This window comes from Coregonus clupeaformis, unplaced genomic scaffold, assembly GCF_020615455.1.
Source record: "Coregonus clupeaformis isolate EN_2021a unplaced genomic scaffold, ASM2061545v1 scaf0012, whole genome shotgun sequence".
Lineage (NCBI taxonomy): Eukaryota > Metazoa > Chordata > Actinopteri > Salmoniformes > Salmonidae > Coregonus > Coregonus clupeaformis.
This window is the reverse complement of record NW_025533467.1, coordinates 1,328,303-1,355,009: the sequence shown is the minus strand read 5'-3', so window position 1 is coordinate 1,355,009 and position 26,707 is coordinate 1,328,303. Positions and strand designations below refer to the sequence as shown.

Below are 26,707 nucleotides of genomic sequence, written 5' to 3'. Positions count from 1 at the left end.
AGTAGCTCAACCTAGAGGTGTAATTATATTGGCCAGCTGGTGGCACTATAGTGCAGCTATGGCCTTTACTCTGGTAATTGCTGCGTGCAGCTACAGTGGCCTATATTTGTTGTTGTGGTTTATATTGTTGTTGTGGCTTGTGTTGTTGTGGTTTAGTTCTGACCTCTCTTCCGGGCTCACCAGCAGGTCCAGACAGTCCAGGAGGCCCCACAGGCCCAGGAGGTCCACGGTCACCACCAGCACCAGGAGCTCCCTGCTTACCGGGCTCTCCCTGGGACACACAGAACATGGACATCAGACTCAACATCAGCGAGTAAGTGTCAGACGTCATCACTATAACCGCAAGGATGTAACATTTGACTAGTCAATGGATTAATGGACTTAACTATTAATTTGCATGCAAAGTAGGACTTCAGCAACTGGCTAAAAGCCCCTATGTGCTAAGAAAAGCAGCAAAACCCCATTAGAAGTCTGTTGTAGGACGTAGTATGATGGAAATTAAAGTTTTGAATGCATCTCCGTTACAGCCAATGGGTCACTGAGTGATTGACTTCTTTGTGACAGTTTTAAGGAGAAAGAAGTCTTGATGTAGATCTGTCATATTGAATGTACAGTACCAGTCAAAAGTTTGGACACACCTACTCATTCAAGGGTTTTTCTTTATTTTTTACTATTTTCTACATTATAGAATAATAGTGAAGACATCAAAACTATGAAATAACACATATGGAATCATGTAGTAACCACAAAAGTGTTAAACAAATCAAAATACACTACCGTTCAAAAGTTTGGGGTCACTATTTTTTTTTTTGTCCATTAAAATAACATCAAATTGATCAGAAATACAGTGTAGACATTGTTAATGTTGTAAATGGCTATTGTTGCTGAAAACAGCTGATTTTTAATGGAATATCTACATAGGCGTACAGAGGCCCATTATCAGCAAACATCAGTCCTGTGTTCCAATTGGCACGTTGTGTTTGCTAATCCAAGTTTATCATTTTAAAAGGCTAATTGATCATTAAAAACAATTTTGCAATTATGTTAGCACAGCTGAAAACTGTTGTGCTGATTAAAGAAGTAATAAAACTGGCCTTCTTGAGACTAGTTGAGTATCTGGAGCATCAGCAATTGTGGGTTCGATTACAGGCTCAAAATGGCCAGAAACAAATAACTTTCTTCTGAAACTCGTCAGTCTATTCTTGTTCTGAGAAATGAAGGCTATTCCATGCGAGAAATTGCCAAGAAACTGAAGATCTCGTACAACGCTGTGTACTACTCCCTTCACAGAACAGCGCAAACTGGCTCTAACCAGAATATAAAGAGGAGTGGGAGGCCCCGGTGCACAACTGAGCAAGAGGACAAATACATTAGTGTCTAGTTTGAGAAACAGGCGCCTCACACGTCCTCAACTGGCAGCTTCATTAAATAGTACTCGCAAAACACCAGTCTCAACGTCAACAGTGAAGAGGCGACTCCGGGATGCTGACCTTCTAGGCAGAGTTGCAAAGAAAAAGCCACATCTCAGACTGCCCATCTTAATCTTTTATTTTTATTGGCCAGTCTGAGATATGGCTTTTACTTTGCAACTAACCCCAATCTTTTGAACGGTAGTGTATATTTTATATTTGAGATTCTTCAAATAGCCACCCTTTGCCTTGATGACAGCTTTGCACACTCTTGGCATGCTCTCAACCAGCTTCATGAGGTAGTCACCTGGAATGCATTTCAATTAACAGGTGTGCCTTCTTAAAAGTTAATTTGTGGAATTTCTTTCCTTCTTAATGCATTTGAGCTAATCAGTGGTGTTGTGACAAAGTAGCAGGGGTATACAGAAGATAGCCCTATTTGGTAAAATACCAAGTCCATATTATGGCAAGAACAGCTCAAATAAGCAAAGAGAAACGACAGTCCATCATTACTTTAAGACATGAAGGTCAGTCAATTCGGAAAATTTCAAGAACTTTGAAAGTTTCTTCAAGTGGCTATGATGAAACTGGCTCTCATGAGGACTGCAACAGGAATGGAAGACCCAGAGTTAACTCTGCTGCAGAGGATACGTTCATTAGAGTTACCAGCCTCAGAAATTGCAGCCCAAATAAATGCTTCACAGAGTTCAAGTAACAGACACATCTCAACATCAACCGTTCAGAGGGGACTGTGTGAATCAGGCCTTCATGGTTGAATTGCTGCAAAGACACCACTACTAAAGGACACCAATAAGAAGAAGAGACCTGCTTGGGCCAAGAAACACGAGCAATGGACATTAGACCGGTGGAAATTTGTCCTTTGGTCTGGAGTCCAAATTTGAGATTTTGGGTTCCAACTAGCCGTGCCTTTGTGAGACGCGGTGTGGGTGAACGGATGATCTCCGCATGTGTATTTTCCACCGTAAAGCATGGAGGAGGAAGTGTTACGGTGTGGGGGTGCTTTGCTGGTGACACTGTCTGTGATTTATTTAGAATTCAAGGCACACTTAACCAGCATGGCTACCACAGCATTCTACAGCTATACGCCATCCCATCTGGTTTGGGCTTAGTGGGACTATCATTTGTTTTTCAACAGGACAATGACCCAACACACCTCCAGGCTGTGTAAGGGCTATTTTACCAAGAAGGAGAGTGATGGATTGCTGCATCAGATGACCTGGCCTCCACAAACCCCTGACCTCAACCCAATTGAGATGGTTTGGGATGAGTTGGACCGCAGAGTGAAGGAAAAGCAGCCAACAAGTGCTCAACATATGTGGGAACTCCTTCAAGACTGTTGGAAATGCATTCCAGGTGAAGCTGGTTGAGAGAATGCCAAGAGTGTGCAAAGCTGTCATCAAGGCAAAGGGTGGCTATTTGAAGATTCTCAAATATAAAATATACTTTGATTTGTTTAACACTTTTTTGTTTACTACATGATTCCATATGTGTTATTCCATAGTTTAGATGTCTTCACTATTATTCTACAATGTAAAAATAAAGAAAAATCCTTGAATGAGTAGGTGTGTCCAAACTTTTGACTGGTAGTGTATGTTGATATCAGGACTCCATGATATTACACAGACAATCACTCCAGTCATCCCAGATATGATATTAGAGTAAATATGTTGCTTAGTTACTACTCAATGGTGCAGGACTAGTGGGAGTTATATGAACCTGGATTTAAAGGTTCTCAAGCCAATTGTCATGAACATTTTGAATCAATAGCTTATAAAGAGAGCTTAACATAGAACTGGACCAGTAAGAGCAATGGTTCCGTAACGATGACCTGGCTTTCAAGTTCATAGCCTACTGCAAGTGTAGTAGTACTATCAGGGGTGAGATACTCACAGAAGGACCAGGAAGGCCAGGGAAGCCCCTCTCTCCACGCTGCCCAGGCAGACCAACAATACCACGTGACCCACCCAGACCCTGGGGACCTGAAGGACCATCGGGACCCTTAGAGATAGAGGAGACAATAGATCAGTTTAATACATTGACTTCACAACTCCAGCTCTTGCTCATTGACTTCACAACTCCAGCGCTAGCTCATTTTCACAACTCCAGCTCTAGAAAGTCAGGCACATTGAAATGAAGTGATAGATAACCAAGGTGGCTGAGTTGGTGTTACTAAGCCTACAAGGGGTAAAAGGCTGGGTGGCATTTCCTCCATGAGATATCATATAAGAGTGGAGGGGGAAGACTCACAGGGGGACCATCCTCTCCAGCGTCTCCCTTCTCGCCAGGGGCTCCAGCAGCTCCACGCAGCCCAGCGTCGCCCTGTCTTCCTGGGGTGCCAGCGTCACCTCGAACTCCCTTAGGACCGTCTTTACCAGCAGGACCAGCGGGGCCAGCAGCACCAGGGTTACCCTGACGGAGGGAAATGGAGAGATGCAGCATATTTCAATCACACAGATATACACAGGTAATCTGAATGAAAAGGTGACTTTCTATTGTCTATTGATATTTGTGATGACGTGATACTCACATTAGGACCGGGAGAACCAACTCTTCCAGCAGCACCAGGGAAACCAGTAGCACCCTACCAACAAGACAATATTTCAGTAAAAGCAATTACAGAACATAGCATTTTATATTGTCACTTACTATTGGGTAATAATCTCTTATCATTGGAACTGTGGACTTACAGCAGCCCCCTGGGCACCCCGAGCTCCTTTAGGTCCAGAAACACCAGTGGGACCCTGGAATAAAAATCAACCAGAAACACAATTAGACAAAGAAACAAGAACAAAGAAACAAGAAGTGCATCAATTGTGTTCTCAAATACTCTCCATTTCTTATAGACTTATAGAATGGTAATGTCTTGGGCAATAAGACATCTGTCTCTGGGACATACAGGTATTTGGTATCTCAAAGTGAATTTCAAGGGGTACCTACCACAGGTCCAGGTGCCCCAGAGGGTCCTTGAGGTCCAGGGGCACCACCATCTCCCTTCTGTCCAGCCTCGCCCAACTCTCCCTTGGCTCCAGGCTGACCATCTGCACCCTGGAGGTTGGAGGATGGAAATGCAGGTCAATAAAGATCCAACGTTTTATATGGATTCGATTATTGTTTACATTGAAACTGATGTGCTTGCTGTGGTTCTACTCACAGGAGGCCCAGCGAAGCCAGCAGGCCCGGGAGGACCACCCTCACCACGGTCACCCTACAGGAAGAGAGAAGAAAGACGGGCTCAAAACAGGTCCACAGAGAAAGACAATCTAACTGTACATGTATGTGGTCCTGACCATCAAGTTGCAGGTGCTGTGATTGAACGTGAAGGAGGCTATACTCAAGAAGTAAAAATGTTTGGGATGAAATGCATTCTGAGGGATTCAAGATGGTGTACTTGGAAATTCCTTTACTAATCATAACTGTATATGCCGGGAAACTTGGATAGTGAGTGTTCTTAGAATCAATATGAACAGTATCTTGAAATCATAATGTCTGGTGACTTTGACTAAATATTTGGATCTGTAGAGCTCTACATTGTTTCATGGTAGGGACTGGTTCTCTAGTTTCTTCCTGCTCTCTGTACTGTAGTTAAGGTAGTTTCACTTTGTACATTTCAAACCTGGGCATGTTGACAACATGATTGATTTAATACAAATCTAAAAACGGACTATATGAAACTGGAGGCGGAGAGATCCAACTTACAGGAGCACCACGGGCACCAGCAGCACCAGTTGGGCCAGAAGGTCCACCCTCACCCTGAGAGGGAAGGAGAGAGGAGTGACAAACCCATACTGTACACATACTGTACATTTACTACATTACAAACATTATAACAGGTGTATTTCGTCATTCCTATGGTAATTCTCACCTTTATGCCGTTGGGACCAGCAGGGCCAGGAGGACCAATGGGACCAGTCAAACCCTGAGAGGGAGGAGAGAAGAAAGATGGAGAGGAGAGAGATGGGGTTATTATCGACCTCACATGGGGTCATTGGATCATTGTATTTTGATATGCTGACAGAGTTGCCACAGGAGAGTGTGGCTATATTCCCTGCTTCTGCTGAGTACTCACTCTAGAACCGTCCTTTCCAGGAGCGCCCTCAGGTCCTTTCTCTCCGTTGTCACCCTGTAGACACAGAAAACCATGACATCTTAGTATGTATCTAGCAGACACCATGATATAACCTTGCAATCCACCGTCTAGTTTTCAACGACTATGATTAGAGTATCTTCTTTAGGGTTGTTACTCACTCTGTCACCCTTGGCTCCAGAGATTCCACCAGCTCCCCTCTCTCCTGGCATACCCTGCAGACCTGGGGGTCCCTGAGCTCCAGCACCACCAGCTGGCCCAATTGCTCCCTGTCAGAGAGGAGGAACATGGATTTAGAAGATGGCTGATCACACTGTTTCTGATGTTTCTCTCTTCAGTAGTGGCATTGTGATTGCCAGACTATAGGGATTCAGAAGTTCTCCAAGTGCCCAATAACAGCGGAAACTCTTATTGAAGACAAGGTTGGCTGAAAGGAGTGGCTCCTAACCTTCGGTCCATCACTTCCGGGAGTTCCAGGAAGTCCACGAGGTCCCTGCAGACCCTGGGGTCCAGCACCGCCCCTCTCACCAGGGAAGCCACGCTCACCCTATAAGGGAGCAGAGAGACAGGAGGTGAGAGGCAGAAACAGGAAGGACTACAGACTTAAAGGTTTGACAAGTAGATGGCGGTGGCTAAGTAGATGATTATGACAGTAAGAGAGAAAAACATCTAAATCAGACTTATTGTAAAAATGAAAACTCACTCTAGGTCCAGTAGCACCAGCAGCACCAGCCTCTCCAGGAACACCCTGCAGAGAGAGAGGAGAGAGACATTGTAGCTGCGTACTTTTACAGTAGATAAATAATACATTTAGAATACAGCAGGTGCTTGTGTTTGCTAGTATAACTTGATCAGGATAAAGTGCTGAGGTGTTTGATAACAAATGTGATGTGAGTAACATGGTTAGATGTTCCTAATGTGTTCAATCAATCAGGGACCTGGACAGGCCTGGTGTGTTGCTGTGGCAGTGTGGACACTCACCGCATCACCAGGCTTGCCTCCCTCTCCTGGGGGGCCAGCAGGTCCGGGCAGACCCTGCACAACAACACAAGACAATCAGTGATTCCTATGACATCATAAAAAATTGACATCAAGTTATTCCGAATATAATCATTTATGTTCTAGCCGATCCAGAAAAGTAAGGTGAACTCACCTGGAAGCCTGAAGGTCCAGCAGCTCCTTGCTCTCCTCTCTCTCCAGCAGGTCCCTGGGATGGAAGCAAACTCAGGTGATCAAAACTGGTGATCAGGTGATTCACACAGCATTAGCACCTTGTGGAGCTGTGTGTAAGTTTGGGAATGCCATTGCATTCTCGTGCTCAAAGAGAGATGCTAGCTATTACAGATACTATGGCTACACTTATGTTGTTATGGGTGCACCAAAGAAATTGATTATATTACTATGGGGTGCAGTTGTCATGTCTAAAATAGATGTCTCCTTAAGAACTGTCTAAAAGAGTTCATATTGCTGTGTTGTATTTTACAATATGTCTGTCAGAGGTTGAACACTTACAGGAGGGCCGAGAGGTCCAGCAGCACCAGTCTCACCATCTTTACCAGCCAGACCCTTTTCAGAGAGAGAAACATTTATCAGTTCTTCATGAACCACCACTGCAAAGGAAAGACATGGATTGATGTCCGGTCCTCCACTGTTTTATTTCTTCAAACTTTGTGGGGGTTACACACCAAAATTGCACAGATATGAACTCAACTTTGCTAAGACCAAGGGTTACAGGAAGATAATCTAAAACGTTAATCTACTTACTATCAGACCTTGACGACCCACAAGACCCTTCTCTCCTGCCTTGCCAGGCTCACCCTGTCGAAGGAAAAAAACACTGGTCAGTCACAGAGAAGAAGCATGGACATCAAGTGCAAGGGGACTTAAAGGGGACGTTTACATAGTTCTGTGCCTGTACTGTCAGATACTGTCTGTATCTGGTGCTGGAGGCAGATCTACAGGCAATTTCTTCCCTCTGGGTATCAAAACTTTATTGGAAACCCCTGTGACACTTACATTGGCTCCCTTTGGTCCGGGGAATCCCATCACACCAGGCTGGCCACGTGCTCCCTGAGGACCAGGTGGGCCGGGGCGACCGTCCTCACCAGCAGCACCCTACAGTACCACATACCGAGGAGAGAGGAGCATGTCAACATCACTCGAGATCTCGTACATGGTATTACATGTACAAGATCTCCAGTGATATCTTGTACATCTCATGGGTTTAGAAAGGAAAACTCTGTATTACTGCACCAAATCTTGGTTAATTGTATGGCAAAAGGTTTGAGTGGAATACAGTATGTGGTCTAGACGGTAAAAGATGCATACTTACACCAGGACCAACTTTGCCTTGAGGACCAGCATCTCCAGGGCGACCAGTGAGACCCTGTGAGCATCACACATAATGAGAGAGTGTCAACCTAATACATGAAGACGGACACCAATTTAAAGCCATGATGAGCCACAGCTCTTGTGTATGACTGTTCTGGCTGATTGTGATGATGGCGGTGGTGGGGACCAGGGGTACTACTACTCACTCTGGCTCCAGGAAGACCAGGCTCTCCTGTGCGGCCAGGGTCACCAGTGCCTCCCTTAGGCCCACCCACGCCGGGAACACCACGGTCACCAGGGGCTCCCTGGGGAGGAAGAGAGGTATTAGTATTATATGCATTTATCACTCAAGCTTAAACTACATGGTTTATAAACTGACTGGCTATTGTATTAATCATAGCTGCTACAACAGGATAACAGTAGTACAATATAACAGGTTTGGTTGTTTTGAAACTACTCAGCAGTCTACAACAACATCTTACAGTTAGGGACTCATTAATTAGAATTTGTTGTTATTGTGATTTTGCAACTACTCCAGTCCATTCCTGCATATCAGGTGAGACGTGGCATTGAGAACTGTAAAAGTGTCAAATCAGCATTGTAAGACCTACCTTAGAACCAGCAAGACCATCCTGACCTGGGAAACCACGGTTACCGGGAGCTCCCTAGAAACAAGGACAGAGAGAAGAGAGAAGATTTCCAAGATGAGGAATAGGATATGGGAAGAACTGATATGACCCAATGACTAAGAACAAAAACAAAACAAAATCTGTGGTGAGATCTGTGATGGTTCAGATCCTTACTCTCTCGCCAGGAGGTCCAAGTGGTCCAGCAGCACCGGGCTCTCCTCTTGCTCCTCTCTTGCCCTCCTCTCCAGCAGGGCCAGGGGCACCTTGGGGACCAGCAGGGCCCTACAGGGGGTGACCAAGAAGATACCAGATTAATTCCAAACATACTTCCAGGTCCATCTCAGTAGAATGAAAAAGTGCAGATTTGATATGAATGATATATGTTCCATCAAAACAGAACTCACAAGCTCTCCCTTGGGACCAGCCTCTCCTTTGAAGCCAGGAATACCGGGGTCTCCCTACAACATAAACAGGGGCAAAGTCAAAAACAGCTGAAATAGGAGCAATGTGATCCACAGCACATTATCTGTCATGACCCCACCTCCCCATACACCCTCCAAGAGTAACCAATGTAAACCAACCTACAGCACCACCAACATATAATTGGTGTGTCCAGGTTTTGGAGTGAATATAGGGAACTTACAGACTGTCCCTTGGGCCCAAGAGGTCCTGTTGCTCCCTGAGGTCCGGGGGGGCCACGGGGTCCTGGGAAACCAGGTGCACCAGCAATTCCAGAAGCGCCCTACAGAAAGAGAGAGAGAAAGTAATTGAGTATTACTGACTGAGTAGTAGACTGATAATGAACTAAGAGCAGTGTTTATTTCATGCTGAGTATATAAAGCGTGTAGAGAGTACATTCTAAACCCATATAGTGTAAGAATATGCTTACAGCAGATCCTTTAGCTCCGGGGATACCATCAGTACCAGGGTTGCCCTAAAGGAACAGAGACAAGGTTACGAGATGAAAACAATGCATCAGTTAAATGATGAGAGATCATCAGTATGAGATTATCCACTTCAGACTCTATCACAGATGGCCTGGATGTTACGTACAGAGGCGCCAGCGGGTCCAGGAGATCCGGGTGTGCCAGCCTCTCCGCGGGGTCCCTGTGCGCCCTCAGCTCCACGGGCACCAGTGGGGCCAGATTCTCCCTGTAGGATGGAAGAGATTCAGATGACCATTAGGACTGCTGTTGCTTTACTGTGTAACTGTTATTCAAACTGTACTCAGTGATGAAGTCAAATGGTATGGTGATTGGAGTTTGTCTCCCAGAGATGTGATCGATAGATATACAGTGACTGTTCAATATGTCCTTGAGGTAGAGTGACTCTGTGAGAATCTCATCTCATTGCAGCTTATCATTATTGATCATCTTATCAGAGCTTTCACTAGCGTTGTAGTGAAATTAAATGTCTGACCTCCATGATGATTGGGAAATCAACAGACACACCGTTTGTCACATCAATAGGCTTCCATTGGGTTCAATCAGGTTATGACTGACATGATGCACTATAGACACATAATTGTAAATAGTACAAACCTTTGCTCCTGGGGATCCAGGGAAACCGGGTGCTCCAGAAGGTCCAACAGGCCCCTGTAGGGATCAGAGGTCAGTTCACAAACGTACTACATCCTGGTTTTGCTATTATTTCACAAAAATACAACATTGACTGGAAGAAACAGTCAACCAATTCTAAATCTATTCAAAAGTATTTGAAAATGGGTACAATTGTGATTGTGTTGTAATACGTGAAGTGCATAATTGATTTCTGCATTGCATTGATGGTATCTTGTACAACCAGTGGTTCCCAACCTTTTTCGGTTACTGTACCACCAACTTAATTTTGCTCTACCCGGAGTACCCCTGGATGGAAACCACTGTTGTACAATAATAATAAAACCTATATGTCTTTGAAACAGTGAGGAAGCAACATGAAGAGTGCCATACGTACGGGAGGACCAGCAGGGCCAGGCAAGCCATCATTACCACGGGCACCCTGAGGAGAGAGCAGACATGGGAGACATTATGATGGTACAGTACTGTGGGTGATAATCGATGGACACATTTACACCATTGAGCACGCTTACCTAAACATAATTGTAATTTTGATTAATTGATTTGCTACACAGCACATATTGAGTAGGTCATCAGGTGTCAACATTAACCAAAGAGAAAGTCCTAAACACTGGGCTGGGATTGTCTGGTAGGCTAGTGTACAGAATGTCACTGGGTCTGGTTAGGATTGATTGGGATTGGGGACATAAATGCTCGAAGCTATTAGGCATATCATTCAGGGATTTGGATCATTTGGTGTATTATTACCTGGATTGTTGAGTTCATGTATTATTCAAGAGTGTTTTAGCCCCGTGTAGCTCAGTTGGTAGAGCATGGCGCTTGCAATGCCAGGGTTGTGGGTTCGTTTCCCACGGGGGGCCAGTATGAAAAAATGTATGCACTCACTAACTGTAAGTCGCTCTGGATAAGAGCGTCTGCTAAATGACTAAAATGTAAAATGTAAATGTATTTAAATCAGAGAGAGTTAAAGTCACGTCTGTGTTACTCACAGCAGCTCCAGAAGGTCCGGGACGGCCTCTCTCGCCAGGCAGACCACGTGGTCCCTACAGGAGACAGAGACACGAGATGAACACTCAGCTTGGTCACGTTAAGAGATACAGTAGGCGAATAAGAGCTTTTACTCATACTTCAGGTAATGCACAGGTGTAACGCTCTCTTACCATTGGTCCAGGTGCGCCGTTCTCTCCGGGAGCACCACCCTCACCCTATGGAGACGAGACAGTCAATCTGTCAGCCAATCAGACTGCTAATCAGACAGTCAGTCAGATAGTCAGACACAAATAGACACAGGAATAGAAATTCAACAATTTGATGAGTAGAAGACTAGGCAGCAGTCTTACCTTGGCTCCAGCAGCACCGCCCTCTCCCTTAGCTCCATCCAGACCAGGGTGACCCTACACACAGACAGACAGACAGACAGACAGACAGACACAGCAAAGAGTCACATCATCTACATCAGCCTCATTAGACTGATTAATTAACACTAATTAGCTAATATATTATCTTGCTAATCATGTTGGACGTGTAACATCATAATATCATTTCTGATGGAGTAGTGATTATAAATGAAGCATAATGAAACACCCACTCTGTGTCCTTTGATTCCAGGAAGACCAGGAGTTCCGGGGAATCCACGAGCTCCCTGAAATAAAGAGATAAATTAGGAAATTGGATACTAAAGGATTCTGTGTGGGATTCATCTGTTAAAGGAACTTCTATCTTTCTTAAGATATTCAATTTTTAATTGAATTGATCTGTAAATATTAAGATGTAACAAAGGCAATTGATGATAAAAAACTAGAGAGCGATGATCCATGGTAATGTGCTCTAATGTTTTGGATATGGATTTGTATACTTTTTGGGACTATCCTCTGTCTCTCTGTTTACCTGAGGTCCTGCAGGTCCACGCTCACCATCCTTTCCAGGTTTGCCAGCCTCACCCTAGAAATAAAGAGAGGGAGAAATGATTGATTATGATTATCAGGAGTTTATCAACTGAATAATAAATGTCTAATTTAACTTTTTACATTTTATATTTCAAGCGGATTCATTCAGCTAGAGGAAGATAATGCACAGGTGTACGTGATGGGGGTGGGGGGAGGTAAATATGGGACTGCAGATTGTGGACATAGAGCAGAAGATTATTTGCACTATAGATATTCAATGGGGGACAATGGTAGGCAAGTGTGGTGCTTTGTGAACTGCTTCATGATACTGTGTCAAAGAGAATCATGCTTGTGGTTTTAAACAGTGGGGAAGAAACAAGGTCCACTCTTCATGATGGAACAAGGGACACTGGAGTATGGCCTGTCCCAGATCTGTTTGTCCTTTTGCCTTCTCCATTCTCATTGTCAAGCATGACAATTCCATAAGAAGTTGGCAAGAGAGCAGAAACAGACTGTCACTCAGGCTACTGGAGTATGGCAAGTCAATACGTTTATGATAGTTTGGGCAGGTGGTAAGAGCTTTGTTTTCCAAAGGATAATGTGCTCTATGTACATATGAGGAAGTTGAAGTAACACAGCATATTTAGAGCTCTACATCTGATAGTGAAGCTTTTTGTCCTCGTTGTCCTCAGAGTGAAAATAACATGGTCTGTGCTTGTGCTCTACTTGAGCATGGCTTTGACAACAGAACTCAGACCTGAGCCATGGATCTGGTTTAAGCCTGGCATGGTTCTGGTTTTGTTGATGTAGATGACAATACTTACATCACTTCCTGGTTTGCCAGAAGGTCCAGGGGGTCCGTGGGGTCCCAGTGGGCCCTAGTATAAGGAGAGAGAGGTGGTTGTTATTGTTTAGGCTGGAGGTTGTAGGCTTAATTGTTGTGACTAAGAACAAACTACTGTAAGAAGCTACCTTCCTATAGTTAACTAAAATGAAACAATGCCATTCCACATTTACATCATAACTTAAGTGCCTTCAACCTTGACTTCGAAGTCTTAATGCCAACTCTAATGAAACTGTTATGTAGCAGGCAGTTATGTTAAAAAGGGAACCCTGTCTATTTCTGACATTCACAGCATGTACAGGACGGTGGCATTTTCTTGTTGCTGGTGGTTTGATTTTAATGAAGGGTAATGATGTTGGTGATTTTCACTTGAGCTCTGTTGGGGATGGAGGTCCATGTGATCCTCACATGGGCAGACATTCCATCCACTTCTACAGGTCAGGGATTATACAGTGGGGAAAAAAAGTATTTAGTCAGCCACCAATTCTGCAAGTTCTCCCACTTAAAAAGATGAGAGAGGCCTGTAATTTTCATCATAGGTACACGTCAACTATGACAGACAAAATGAGGGAAAAAAATCCAGAAAATCACATTGTAGGATTTTTTATGAATTTATTTGCAAATTATGGTGGAAAATAAGTATTTGGTCAATAACGAAAGTTTCTCAATACTTTGTTATATACCCTTTGTTGGCAATGACACAGGTCAAACGTTTTCTGTAAGTCTTCACAAGGTTTTCACACACTGTTGCTGGTATTATGGCCCATTCCTCCATGCAGATCTCCTCTAGAGCAGTGATGTTTTGGGGCTGTCGCTGGGCAACACGGACTTTCAACTCCCTCCAATGATTTTCTATGGGGTTGAGATCTGGAGACTGGCTAGGCCACTCCAGGACCTTGAAATGCTTCTTACAAAGCCACTCCTTCGTTGCCTGGGCGGTGTGTTTGGGATCATTGTCATGCTGAAAGACCCAGCCACATTTCATCTTCAATGCCCTTGCTGTTGGAAGGAGGTTTTCACTCAAAATCTCACGATACATGGCCCCATTCATTCTTTCCTTTACACGGATCAGTCGTCATGGTCCCTTTGCAGAAAAACAGTCCCAAAGCATGATGTTTCCACCCCCATGCTTCACAGTAGGTATGGTGTTCTTTGGATGCAACTCAGCATTCTTTGCCCTCCAAACACGACGAGTTGGGTTTTTACCAAAAAGTTATATTTTGGTTTCATCTGACCATATGACATTCTCCCAATCCTCTTTTGGATCATCCAAATGCACTCTAGCAAACTTCAGACGGGCCTGGACATGTACTGGCTTAAGCAGGGGAACACGTCTGGCACTGCATGATTTGAGTCCCTGGCGGCGTAGTGTGTTACTGATGGTAGGCTTTGTTACTTTGGTCCCAGCTCTCTGCAGGTCATTCACTAGGTCCCCCGTGTGGTTCTGGGATTTTTGCTCACCGTTCTTGTGATCATTTTGACCCCACGGGGTGAGATCTTGCGTGGAGCCCCAGATCGAGGGAGATTATCAGTGGTCTTGTATGTCTTCCATTTCCTAATAATTGCTCCCACAGTTGATTTCTTCAAACCAAGCTGCTTACCTATTGCAGATTCAGTCTTCCCAGCCTGGTGCAGGTCTACAATTTAGTTTCTGGTGTCCTTTGACAGCTCTTTCGTCTTGGCCATAGTGGAGTTTGGAGTGTGACTGTTTGAGGTTGTGGACAGGTGTCTTTTATACTGATAACAAGTTCAAACAGGTGCCATTAATACAGGTAACGATTGGAGGACAGAGAAGCCTCTTAAAAAGAAGTTACAGGTCTGTGAGAGCCAGAAATCTTGCTTGTTTGTAGGTGACCAAATACTTATTTTCCACCATCATTTGCAAATAAATTCATTAAAAATCCTACAATGTGATTTTCTGGAATTTTTTTTCTCAATTTGTCTGTCATAGTTGACATGTACCTATGATGAAAATTACAGGCCTCTCTCATCTTTTTAAGTGGGAGAACTTGCACAATTGGTGGCTGACTAAATGCTTTTTTTCCCCACTGTAGGTCAAACTGGGTCGGATAAGGGCCATTTATAGAAACTACATGCATAAAACAACTATCAGTGCTGAGGGTGAGAATTGATTCATTATATTGCCCATCTGAGTGGGTTTATTAGACACTTTCACTATAAACCCTCATTTCTCTGTTTCATGTGGTAAGTATGCAATCATATAGCGTAAAATAGAAAATGGCTCCCTAGATAGCTAATACTAGAATGTGGTGGTGCTGCTGCCAAGATCTACGCATTCTATTTCTATATTGGCATCGTGACACAGAGATTTGTGGTGCACCCTGGGATAGTTTTGGATACTCACAGCTGGGCCTGGCTCTCCAGTCTCTCCGGGGTTACCTTGGAAACCTTGTGGGCCCTGGAATTGATTAGAAGGAACATTTAGTCAAAGACATCCTGATAGTCTGCATATTGCTATTAGCTTAGGGTGTCCACAATAGGGATCAATACCGCATATTAGAATACAGATAGTCCATAAAATAATGTCTTAACCATTCAATACAGAATTCTAAAGGGTCAAGCAATATTCTACAGCACTGAGTCGTATGTACATAGACATCTAACACAATGTCTGTAGCTATTAGCTATTAATTTACTGTAGCAATTAAACAACATTCTCCTTCTGTTATGGTTATTACTAGGGCTTAGAGAGGTGTCCAGCCCACAGTAATGATGGTGTGTATACTTACAGGGGCTCCAGAAGGGCCTGGTGGACCACGGGGACCCATAGGGCCCTACAGAGGGAGAGGAAATACATAATATTTATAACAATTTATAGCTCAAAGACTATTGGGATATTTGCTAATTAGTCATGTCTTATGACAAAACCCTTTGAATTGTCAGGCAAGCCATTGTATTCGAATAGCATGGTGTATGTGTCTTATGATGTTGCACAATTAGTTAGTTCTTAGGCTATGGTTATACAGTATATGTCAATGGGTCGATGGATGGCATAATATACTGTAGGTTGACTCTTATGGGGGATGGGGGGTGCCATATGCTTCCAAATGCTGCAGTACGTATCCATAGATACGTAAATTCATAGTCCATAGATAATATAAATAAGATATACTTCATGATCATTTCTGTATATTCATTACTGGCTGTCACTATAGAATATTCTATACCAATAGGACAGCACACTCTATACTACAGTATGTTCCATACAGTAGTTCAATTTTACCACAAGGTGGCAGTCTGGCTTCAATACGGTCTTCAAGTCTGTAATACAGCATGCTACTACCACCCTACATTCATCATATGCCTACCTATCTCTTTAGCTTAACACTATTATTTTACGTGTTTCATTCATGAATTTTAAAGTATTTTTAATCCCTCTGGATTCTGTTAAATTCATGTAGAGTAACGTCTCCTGTCCCCTTACCATAGGTCCTTGCATCACTCCCATCTGTGCGCCTCCAGCTTTCTCATCGAATCCACCAGCCATCTGAGCAGCAAAGTTCTGCAGAAACACAACAAAGGTAAAGAGACATTGTTACTGAATTGAGTGTCTACAGTAGATTCACTGCCCCCTGGTATCTACCAAAGCTTTCACAGGCTGTATTTTTGCCATACATGATATTTGACCTCACCACTTCTCTGGCGCAACAAAAAATATGGTGGCAGATTTACTTAGTAGTTGCCAGGAGGGATAATATTGGTGAGATTTACTGTGGTACAGTAGCTTAGTAATGTGTCATCCATCCATCTTTCTTTCTCTATCCTTATTCTACTAACAAATAGAGCTTAGTCTCTTTCACCCACACACATACACACACACACACGCAGAATTTTCCCGATACTCTACTGCTACAGTCTGTCAACAGGGAGTGCAGAGTGCTTCTCTGCACCACACAGACAAAGACATAGGCACAGAGATTTGTGGCTGTGACGTCCTCTCTCATCTGATCTACTGTCCTCTCCTCTGTCTTATGCCACTTACCCCGCCAAGGCCTGGGGGTCCGTTAGGTCCGGGTGGGCCAGGGGGTCCGGGGTTCCCGGGGGTGCCAGGCTCGCCATCTCTACCTCTGGGGCCAACATTTCCCTAGGGAAAAGGAGAGAGGGACAAACACAATCAACAATGGGTTCAATACCTAAACATGTTCAGTATTATGACCTTTAATTGGGAAAAGTGAGTGATCGATATTGTTGCATGGCTTTGATGGTGTTGAGGCTGCCTTAGGAGACTGTTACTGAATGTTATTCTGTTCGGAATCAATCAACAAATCACTCAATCAACCAACCAACCAATCAACCAATCAACCAGTCAATCAACTGTAATGCATAAATTAACCTTTCAATTTGCTGCATTACTAGCCTGGCCAGTGGTGGAATAACTGCAGAGAACATATTGAGGTGCTTTAGGGATGCATGCCACTATGTTGTTTGAATCTTATTGTATTATTTTAGCCGTTATAAAGGGGAATCTTCTCCATTTGGGGAGGTTTTCCAAAATAAGGCAGCATATATATCTTACTATCATGGAGCTAAATTCAAAGTCTCATACATAATAAACTATGCAGTGATCTCTCACAGCAATTACAGATGTTGAATGGTTAGCCCTGATTTCAGTCCATACCACAGACGGATCCCTTAAAGTTACAGGGATTCTGTCTTACCTTATCACCCTTATCTCCGGCTGCTCCACGTGGTCCCTGCTCGCCTGGGGGGCCCTGCGCAAACAAACATATTAGGATGGGCAATATGCTCAACACACAGAGTACTTCATCAATGATAATGTTCTGGGGCAAGATGCACATCAGAACTCATCAAAGATATTCTGCAAGGCAAGATACAACACATATAATATTTCATGGATTATATTCAAACAATCGTCATTATAATTCATAAAACAAATGAGCAAATACATATTTGAGAGTATGTTTACCATAGGGCCTGCTGGTCCATTTGCTCCTACAACCTGGATAAAGGAACAGAAAGGATAGCTTGTTCAGATATCAATACTTGTTGGGATGAAAGTAGTCTTGTCAAAGGCCTGATGTTTTTGATACAGTGTGGGGTTGCACTGATTTGAATAGCTAAGATGTTGGGAAAGAACATTCCAGGACACTGTGGCCATGGCCAAATAACACAAAATAGACTTTACCAGGAAGTCTGTTGACAGACAAGTTAGTTTAGCTGAAAACATCTTCTGCTTGTCAGGGTTCGTTTTCTAAGAATCCTTGCATACCAGTAACTAAATGGACGTATGATGATTGGTTTGGATCCATTATGTCCTAGGAATGTAAGCTTAAAAGGCCCTAAAAAAATATTTGTCTAAAACCACCAGGTTCAAAGCATGGTAGCTAATCACTTATCAACTGGAGGCTTTGGCTCTCTTGGAATCACATGATTCCCAAAAAAAAGAAGAACCAATGGCAAATTGGTAATCTGTAACACTCAATGGAATGTTGACTGTCCATCCAAGATGCTGAGGAGAGTCAACCCAGATACTGATTTAAAACTGACTTGGATAGCTTTACTGCATGTATGTGAGTTGTAAGTGAGGCTATTGTAACATAGTCACATAGTCTTGAAAAACGTTATATGCCATTGTTCGCGAATGCTTGGCAATGGCATGCATGGGTACTTAAAACAAACCTTCAGTGCCTTCACTTACCAAACATCCCTTTATCACTTTGATTTGATTGACAAAAAAATATTCGGATGTCTTTCTGAGTAAGCATGAGCTATAGTGCATGACCTTGTATACAGCAGCCCATAAGCTACTGTATACATGAACAATACTGAGAAGAAATCAGTGCGTGAGATAATAAAAATCAAGAGGTTCCCTGTGTCAAGAATAGCAGCTAAATCATTTTACTACACTGTAAGGCTGAGGGTGCATACTTACATCTGCAATCTCGCCGGGTTCCCCTTTCTGGCCCTAATAGAGTACATTAACAAGAAAGTCAGTGGTCATCATTTAAACGTACCTGTATTAAGACAAATACTAAAATCATGTACGTCTAAAGTGTTGTTTAGTTTGAGTGTGTGGATGCAGTGTTTAGATGATCACGTAATATGATACAGTCTGATAACACGGTCTAAAATAACACATTGCTGATCCAACAACAGAAAATACCCTTGTATTGTGATTTGTCCATAACAGCTTTCAGAGTAGCTATCATATCATCGTTGCCCATGGTCTCACCTTAGCACCAATCGCCACGTCTGATGTTGCAGATGGGTGGGATGAGGAAGAGAGAGAAAACAACATTAAAAAAGGGTGAACTTGAGACTGCCAATAGCTGTAGAGTGTGTTGGAGGGTAAGCTGTAGTTCCATGTTGAGGGAGATGGTGCAGAAGCAAGCAAAGCCAAGGGGTGGGACAGATGTTTGGATCAAATCCTCAGAGTGTATTGGATACCAAAAATATTTGTCTCTATAGCATATTTTGGAGCCTACAACTGAGTACATTGACACAGCCTATGAAGTTAAAAGCATAAATGGCCTTAGGAGGAAAGTATCCTGTTATGAAATGGCACATTACATGGTTATTATGATAGACTGATGATAAATATCTTCAAGCACTTAAAGTCATTACAGTTTAGTTTTTAAAGAGACTTCTAAATCTTTCAAAATGCATGAAAATTATTGTTTCAGAGAAGAAAGACATAACACATAGACAATGACTGAAATGTGAAAACAGCTTTGGCTTAGTTGTGGTGTTTGATGAGCAAATATGACTATTCTACATTCAAAGTGAATAAATCTTTGAATCTTAATAGTAAAAGTACATTCGCACTCAATATTATCTTTGCATTTCTTCTCTTTGTTAATGTTATATATTGTGTGTTGAGCCTGGGAGTAGGTTGGGTCAAGTCTGGTAAAGTGAAGTACAATAATGACTCTCACATGTACAGTACCAGTCAAAAGTTTGGACACACCTACTCATTCCAGGGTTTTTCTTTATTTTGACTATTTTCTACATTGTAGAATAATAGTGAAGACATCAAAACTATGAAATGACACATATGGAATCATGTAGTAACCAAAAAAGTGTTAAACAAATAATATATTTACAGTATCTCACAAAAGTGAGTACACCCCTCACATTTTTGTAAATATTTGAGTATATCTTTTCATGTGACAACACTGAAGAAATGACACTTTGCTACAATGTAAAGTAGTGAGTGTACAGCTTGCTGTCCCCTCAAAATACCACAACACACAGCCATTAATGTCTAAACCGCTGGCAACAAAAGTGAGTACACCCCTAAGTGAAAATGTCCAAATTGGGCCCAAAGTGTCAATATTTTGTGTGGCCACCATCATTTTCCAGCACTGCTTTAACCCATGCATGGAGTTCACCAGAGCTTCACAGGTTGCCACTGGAGTCCTCTTCCACTCCTCCATGATGACATCACAGAGCTGGTGGATGTTAGAGACCTTGCTCTCCTCCACCTTCCGTTTGAGGATGCCCCACAGATGCTCAATAGGGTTTAGGTCTGGAGACATGCTTGGCCAGTCCATAACCTTTACCCTCAGCTTCTTTAGCAAGGCAGTGGTCGTCTTGGAGGTGTGTTTGGGGTCGTTATCATGTTGGAATACTGCCCTGTGGCCCAGTTTCCGAAGGGAGGGGATCATGCTCTGCTTCAGTATGTCACAGTACATGTTGGCATTCATGGTTCCCTCAATGAACTGTAGCTCCCCAGTGCCGGCAGCACTCATGCAGCCCCAGACCATGACACTCCCACCACCATGCTTGACTGTAGGCAAGACACACTTGTCTTTGTACTCCTCACCTGGTTGCCGCCACACACACTTGACACCATCTGAACCAAATAAGTTTATCTTGGTCTCATCAGACCACAGGACATGGTTCCAGTAATCCATGTCCTTAGTCTGCTTGTCTTCAGCAAACTGTTTGCGGGCTTTCTTGTGCATCATCTTTAGAAGAGGCTTCCTTCTAGGACGACAGTCATGCAGACCAATTTGATGCAGTGTGCGGCGTATGGTCTGAGCACTGACAGGCTGACCCCCCACCCCTTCAACCTCTGCAGCAATGCTGGCAGCACTCATACGTCTATTTCCCAAAGATAACCTCTGAATATGACGCTGAGCACGTGCACTCAACTTCTTTGGTCGACCATGGCGAGGCCTGTTCTGAGTGGAACCTGTCCTGTTAAACCGCTGCATGGTCTTGGCCACCGTGCTGCAGCTCAGTTTCAGGGTCTTGGCAATCTTCTTATAGCCCAGGCCATCTTTATGTAGAGCAACAATTCTTTTTTTCAGATCCTTAGAGAGTTCTTTGCCATGAGGTGCCATGTTGAACTTCCAGTGACCAGTATGAGGGAGTGTGAGAGCGATGACACCAAATTTAACACACCTGCTCCCCATTCACACCTGAGACCTTGTAACACTAACGAGTCACATGACACCGGGGAGGAAAAATTGCTAATTGGGCCCAATTTGGACATTTTCACTTAGGGGTGTACTCACTTTTGTTGCCAGCGGTTTAGACATTAATGGCTGTGTGTTGAGTTATTTTGAGGGGACAGCACATTTACACTGTTATACAAGCTGTACACTCACTACTTTACATTGTAGCAAAGTGTCATTTCTTCAGGGTTATAGATATACTCAAATATTTACAAAAAGGTGAGGGGTGTACTCACTTTTGTGAGATACTGCACATTTGAGATTCTTCAAAGTAGCCACCCTTTGCACACTCTTGGCATTCTCTCAACCAGCTTCATGAGGTAGTCACCTGGAATCCGTTTCTATTAACAGGTGTGCCTTGTTAAAAGTTAATTCGTGGAATTTCTTTCCTTCTTAATGTGTTTGAGCGAATCAGTTGTGTTGTGACAAGGTAGGGGTGCTATACAGAAGATAGCCCTATTTGGTAAAAGACCAAGTCCATATTATGGCAAGAACAGCTCAAATAAGCAAAGAGAAATGACAGTCCATCATCACTTTAAGACATGAAGGTCAGTCAATCCGGAAAATGTCAAGAACTGTCTTCAAGTGCAGTCGCAAAAATCACCAAGCGCTATGATAATAATAAGCCATTTAGCAGACGCTTTTATCCAAAGCGACTTACAGTCATGCGTGCATACATTTTTTTTTTGTGTATGGGTGGTCCCGGGGATCGAACCCACTACCTTGGCGTTACAAGCGCCGCGCTCTACCAGCTGAGCTACAGAGCTACATGAAACTGGCTCTCATGAGGACTGCCACAGGAAAGGAAGACCCAGAGTTACCGCTGCTGCAGAGGATACATTCATTAGTGTTAACTGCATCTCAGATTGCAGCCCAAATAAATGCTTCACAGAGTTCAAGTAACAGACACATCTCATCATCAACTGTTCAGAGGAGATTGCGTGAATCAGGCCTTCTTGGTCGAATTGCTGCAAAGCAACCACTACTAAAGGACACCAATAATAAGAAGAGACTTGCTTGGGCCAAGAAACATGAGCAATGCACATTAGACTGGTGGAAATCTGTCCTTTGGTCTGATGAATCCAAATAAATTCCAACCAGTGGGGGCGCTGGTGTCAGCAGGGCAGATAGGGCAGCACTCTCCGGGTTGGATGATGGGGTTGGCACACTCTTTTATCTCCACGCAGATTATCTCATCACACAGCATTGACCCGCTGTCGCACACACAGATACGACAGGACTCTGACTTCCACACATCCTTATCATTATAGCGATGTTCTTCCTGGATGCAGCTCCCTGCCCCCTCTGTGGCCATCACCAGGGAGTGGTACAGAGGGCATGGGGCAGAGATGGGGTGGAGGGTAGTGGTGGATGGGGGAAGTGTCAAGAAAGGGGTAAACAGGGATGTGTGGGTGGTAGGATGGGGGGGCACAACAGTGATCATAGTAGATAGGTGAGGAGGAGGGAGCATGAGGGGGGCCATGGGTCTTTTTTTTGGCAGGATAAGGTAGAGGGCGAGCAGGATGGGCATTGCGGGCAAGATGGGGTGGAGGAGAGGGGTGGGGGTCACAGAGAGACGGGGGTGGAGGTGAGTGGTGGCAGTTGGGAGGAGGAGGGAGAGAGACACAAGTTATCAGCTTAACATGAGGCCTCATTCACACCACATGCACAGCATCACAACACTCTCACACACATGACTTCACACAACGCTTGAGGGAGTCTCCACCCCCAATGGGGGACTATCAACAGTTTTCACACATCAATGTCCAGCATCACACAAAATCATTAATTATCAACCACATTAAAGACAGAAGCATATCAGCATAATTAATCAAAAACGTATGGCATCAATATGTCCATCATATCCAGGTATTAGCACTAATAGACTAATCTCAAAATGCTACAACATGGATTGGCAGCATGAGCAGACAGGATCTTTCAAGGCACTGGTCTGGATGGGTGCTGATTCGGGACATTGGTTTTACCTGGGGGCCTCAGTCTCACAAGATCTAACCACCAGCCTGTGGTTTATTTTCATAAAGCAGCACATCTCAGGAAGCCTCCCCCAGGTTTATTTATCCTACACCCAAACTGCTAGATTTAGAAAGAAGCCAAAGCACCAAAAACATCCATTCAGATTACAGTAATCATATGCAGGAAGCAGCTTCAATGCAACCAACAAAGAGTACATTTAGCAGTGCCATTTAAAGCCAGTAGTAGGTATTTCGCGCAGTGGAGTAAGTATATTTAACCTGTAGGCCTGCTGCACTCTCTGGTGACCAATGGACCTGCATGAGTCCCTCACATTGGGAGACTGTGCCCAATTGACAAGCTGCTGCCTTAAGTAAACAGGGGGTCCTTCTAAAATTCTCCATCTGGATCTCATAGCTGGGTCAAGCACCAGTTCAAACACATTGGAGAATTGAGAATGGGGAGCTTTCATGCAAAAGGTCTAAGGATTGGCCTGCTAGGCTAAATACAACTATTTGTTTTTCTTGCATTAGTGTGAAAGTGGTTCTTAGCACGTACCTGCTACCAAACTATACTATATAACATGAGTAGTCCATTTAAGCTTTCCCCACATAAGATGGGGTTGGTTGGTGGCATGTTGTTCCACAACTTTTCTTTGAGTTGTGGTGAGATATATATATATATGGACACACGATCCCTAATTCATTACTAAATGCTTAAAACTACCAGCACACTGGGCATGTGGCCCCTACATGCTGTTATTTGAAGTACTAAATGGATGAAAAATGAGAGGCTATGTAACACAGGGCCATGAATATGTTGATTGTAAAGCAGCACATTATATATTACACATTGCATGATGTAGTATAGCCCATCTCTCTAGCAACATACAGAGAGTATCCTGTTCCATAGTTTCTTCATAAAACACCCACTCCTCTCTCATTAAGTGACCAACTGCCTTTCACTTCCTGCTACCCTTTGAGCCTACTAGTCTGGGGTCAAGCTGTGTCTGACCCTGTCTCTTTAAATTATGAACTATGTCATCTACTGTATTTCAGCCACCACCCAGAAACTCAAGCAATTTCAATCACTCTATTCTAACAAATAGTCACCTTAAACAATATAACTATTCATTTGAAATCAGAACTGATCATGTTGTTTTCTCAGGAGGGTAAATGCCACTCTGGACAACAGTAAAAGTTATCTAAATTGCATAAAAATCTCTGGAACTGCCAAAGCATCTCAAGAGAGCCACTGTGTCTGTCTGATGTAAATAGATTTGTGCTGTTAAATACTGGCACCACAACTAGAGAGAGCGCTTGTGCAGCGACGGGTTCCACAGTGAATATCCAGTAGTGAAACAAACTGACACTTGTTCACCTAGTCCTCCATCCCGCACAGATGTGCCTTGATAGCCTCACCTATCCTCCCAAAAGGAATGTCAACTCTTTCAATGCATAGGCCCTGTATATCTGCAGACACTTACAATGTAATTAAAATATTGTTATTAACTATGTCAAAATCAAACCAGTATTAGGATATACTGTTCAATTCAATACCATTATTTAAATAGTAATTTCTTAATTTGATATCATGGACTGTATAACAGTCCAGATAAATCATATTTAATCTCTGAATTGTATCTGCAAGAATTGTAATTCATAATTGTACAATTCCACCAATGACAGACAGATACTTTTCTGAGTTTGTGCCCCTCCATCAATGTCAATGTTGATATATCTTGTATATCATATCTTGTTTGCAGCAGTTTTACATTCAACACTCTGCCTATTCATTTTGCAGGCGAGAATTGTGCAGAAACTGTAAAGTTGAAATGCCAAGGTAGTGCCACAGACGTACAAAAAGAAAAAGATGAGTTGATAAAATGCGATCATCAGAAGAATCCAAACTTTTGCAAAAGAAGATTCAACAGAAAGATGCAACTTACGGTCATCCTCTTCCTGACATCTGACAATGGATAGTAAAACAACTTGGGATGCTACGAGTAGCAGAACAGTCCGTGAATCCACAAAGCTGAACATGTCTAAATATTAGACATGCAGGACCTTGGGTGAGAAAAAAGATGGGACAGAGCAGACGCAGCTCTCTCAGTGGTGTGTAATTGTGTGTTCCCAGAGACTACAAGGGAACCATGCAGTCAACCTTCCAAAATCGAAGTGGAATCCAACGCGGGGCCCCAGACGGCACTTTACACCCACCGCGTCAGAGCAAGAACCGCAGTTTTATGTCCACTGTGCCTTCTACGAATCTTCGTATATTCCAAAATACCAGTCCTCCCCCCGACCCCCAGTGGAGCTGAAACTCAACCCACATCTCCCTCCCCTCCACTCTATCAGCTTCTATTCTCCCAGGGACCTCTCTCTCCCATTCCTCCTGTGACATGTGGAGATGAGGTAGGCTACCTGTAAGTCACACTTTTTGGTTCTCTCCCAACACCCCATTACAATAGCATGGAGTGTATGGCCACTCACCTGCCAAACTCATATCGATAGACAGCTTCACAATATGGAGATTAGAATATTTGAGGTAGGCCTAGACCTATTAAGAAAGTCGTCAACAACATAATTATGATTTTACCGTTTGCAGGTGGCGAGGTGCATTGAGGCCTTCACTGGATAAGAGTAGGTCTACACTCATTCATTGGCTTCATTTTATTGGCATGTAAAATAGCCAACTCTATTTTATGGGTCTATTAATACACATTTGTAACTCAATAACCTAATATGTGATCTGAATAACTTACTATTGATGTGGTAATGGTAGTGTAGCTCTGATTATGTCACATACAGTTGCAATTTATGTCAACTCCCTAGGACCCATACAGGTGAGAAACAGATCAGCTCCTGTGCTGAAGTTAGCTGGTTAAATCCCACACATCTCTGAAATAGTGCTTGAAAGTCCATGGATTCTCCCAAGAGGAAGGTTGGAATCAGATCTCCTCACTTGGTTTGCCTAGCCGACTGTCAATCATGTCACTCACACCTGAAAGTGAATTAAACTGCTGAGCTGTCTGCCTATACAGGCCCTCACACTCAGCATTGGTTGTGCATGGCAAATGTTGTAGGCCTAAAATTTCAACATTTGAACAGAGAATTGTCTCTGCCTCTTTCTCTAAGAATTATAAAAATTGTTTACACACCTTTGTTACTAAACATGGTGTTCATCCTCTGGCCCTGAAACAAACCTACATGTGTAAAAAAAACAAAAAAAAACTTTGCTAACAATAGGAGTTGAGGGTAGATTAAGTGGACCATGGTGTGAACTACTGTAGGGAGCGCTGAAGGCATTGGAACCGGCCAGCGTGTCTCTGAGGATTAACTAAATCTAACCTGTCAGATTCTAGAAAGATTCTTGGATTATGGCTTTATGGGTATCTAATTATTGCACGACCTGAAGCAATCTCTGGGTGTGTAGAGCACTCCAGTCAATGACCATGTACTAAGGGTCAGTCAGAGTTTCGACAAGAGGCCTCTTTGGGCAAAGACCAGTT

General features: G+C 43.3%; 1 protein-coding gene across 1 annotated transcript in view; it reads right to left on the bottom strand.

Moving 5' to 3' along the window:
- LOC121545449 (collagen alpha-1(II) chain) overlaps positions 1-25,455 on the bottom strand; it is a 31,242-nt gene extending 5,787 nt beyond the window's left edge. Inside the window, exons 1-43 of the mRNA XM_041855985.2 lie at positions 25,145-25,455; positions 18,996-19,015; positions 18,696-18,728; positions 17,730-17,762; positions 17,461-17,514; positions 16,785-16,886; positions 16,227-16,304; positions 15,532-15,576; positions 15,147-15,200; positions 12,762-12,815; positions 11,939-11,992; positions 11,640-11,693; positions 11,392-11,445; positions 11,212-11,256; positions 11,041-11,094; positions 10,428-10,472; positions 10,016-10,069; positions 9,528-9,626; positions 9,364-9,408; positions 9,118-9,216; positions 8,879-8,932; positions 8,649-8,756; positions 8,457-8,510; positions 8,052-8,150; positions 7,847-7,900; positions 7,531-7,629; positions 7,279-7,332; positions 7,027-7,080; positions 6,668-6,721; positions 6,496-6,549; positions 6,218-6,262; positions 5,963-6,061; positions 5,676-5,783; positions 5,497-5,550; positions 5,293-5,346; positions 5,127-5,180; positions 4,582-4,635; positions 4,368-4,475; positions 4,118-4,171; positions 3,958-4,011; positions 3,678-3,839; positions 3,321-3,428; positions 164-271 (exon numbers count right to left, since the gene is read on the bottom strand). Of these exons, the coding sequence (XP_041711919.1) occupies positions 164-271; positions 3,321-3,428; positions 3,678-3,839; positions 3,958-4,011; positions 4,118-4,171; positions 4,368-4,475; positions 4,582-4,635; positions 5,127-5,180; positions 5,293-5,346; positions 5,497-5,550; positions 5,676-5,783; positions 5,963-6,061; positions 6,218-6,262; positions 6,496-6,549; positions 6,668-6,721; positions 7,027-7,080; positions 7,279-7,332; positions 7,531-7,629; positions 7,847-7,900; positions 8,052-8,150; positions 8,457-8,510; positions 8,649-8,756; positions 8,879-8,932; positions 9,118-9,216; positions 9,364-9,408; positions 9,528-9,626; positions 10,016-10,069; positions 10,428-10,472; positions 11,041-11,094; positions 11,212-11,256; positions 11,392-11,445; positions 11,640-11,693; positions 11,939-11,992; positions 12,762-12,815; positions 15,147-15,200; positions 15,532-15,576; positions 16,227-16,304; positions 16,785-16,886; positions 17,461-17,514; positions 17,730-17,762; positions 18,696-18,728; positions 18,996-19,015; positions 25,145-25,238 (2,916 nt within the window). The 5' untranslated portion in view covers positions 25,239-25,455. The remainder of the gene's footprint in view (positions 1-163; positions 272-3,320; positions 3,429-3,677; positions 3,840-3,957; positions 4,012-4,117; positions 4,172-4,367; positions 4,476-4,581; positions 4,636-5,126; positions 5,181-5,292; positions 5,347-5,496; positions 5,551-5,675; positions 5,784-5,962; positions 6,062-6,217; positions 6,263-6,495; positions 6,550-6,667; positions 6,722-7,026; positions 7,081-7,278; positions 7,333-7,530; positions 7,630-7,846; positions 7,901-8,051; positions 8,151-8,456; positions 8,511-8,648; positions 8,757-8,878; positions 8,933-9,117; positions 9,217-9,363; positions 9,409-9,527; positions 9,627-10,015; positions 10,070-10,427; positions 10,473-11,040; positions 11,095-11,211; positions 11,257-11,391; positions 11,446-11,639; positions 11,694-11,938; positions 11,993-12,761; positions 12,816-15,146; positions 15,201-15,531; positions 15,577-16,226; positions 16,305-16,784; positions 16,887-17,460; positions 17,515-17,729; positions 17,763-18,695; positions 18,729-18,995; positions 19,016-25,144) is intronic.
- Between the last annotated feature and the right edge of the window lie 1,252 nt (positions 25,456-26,707).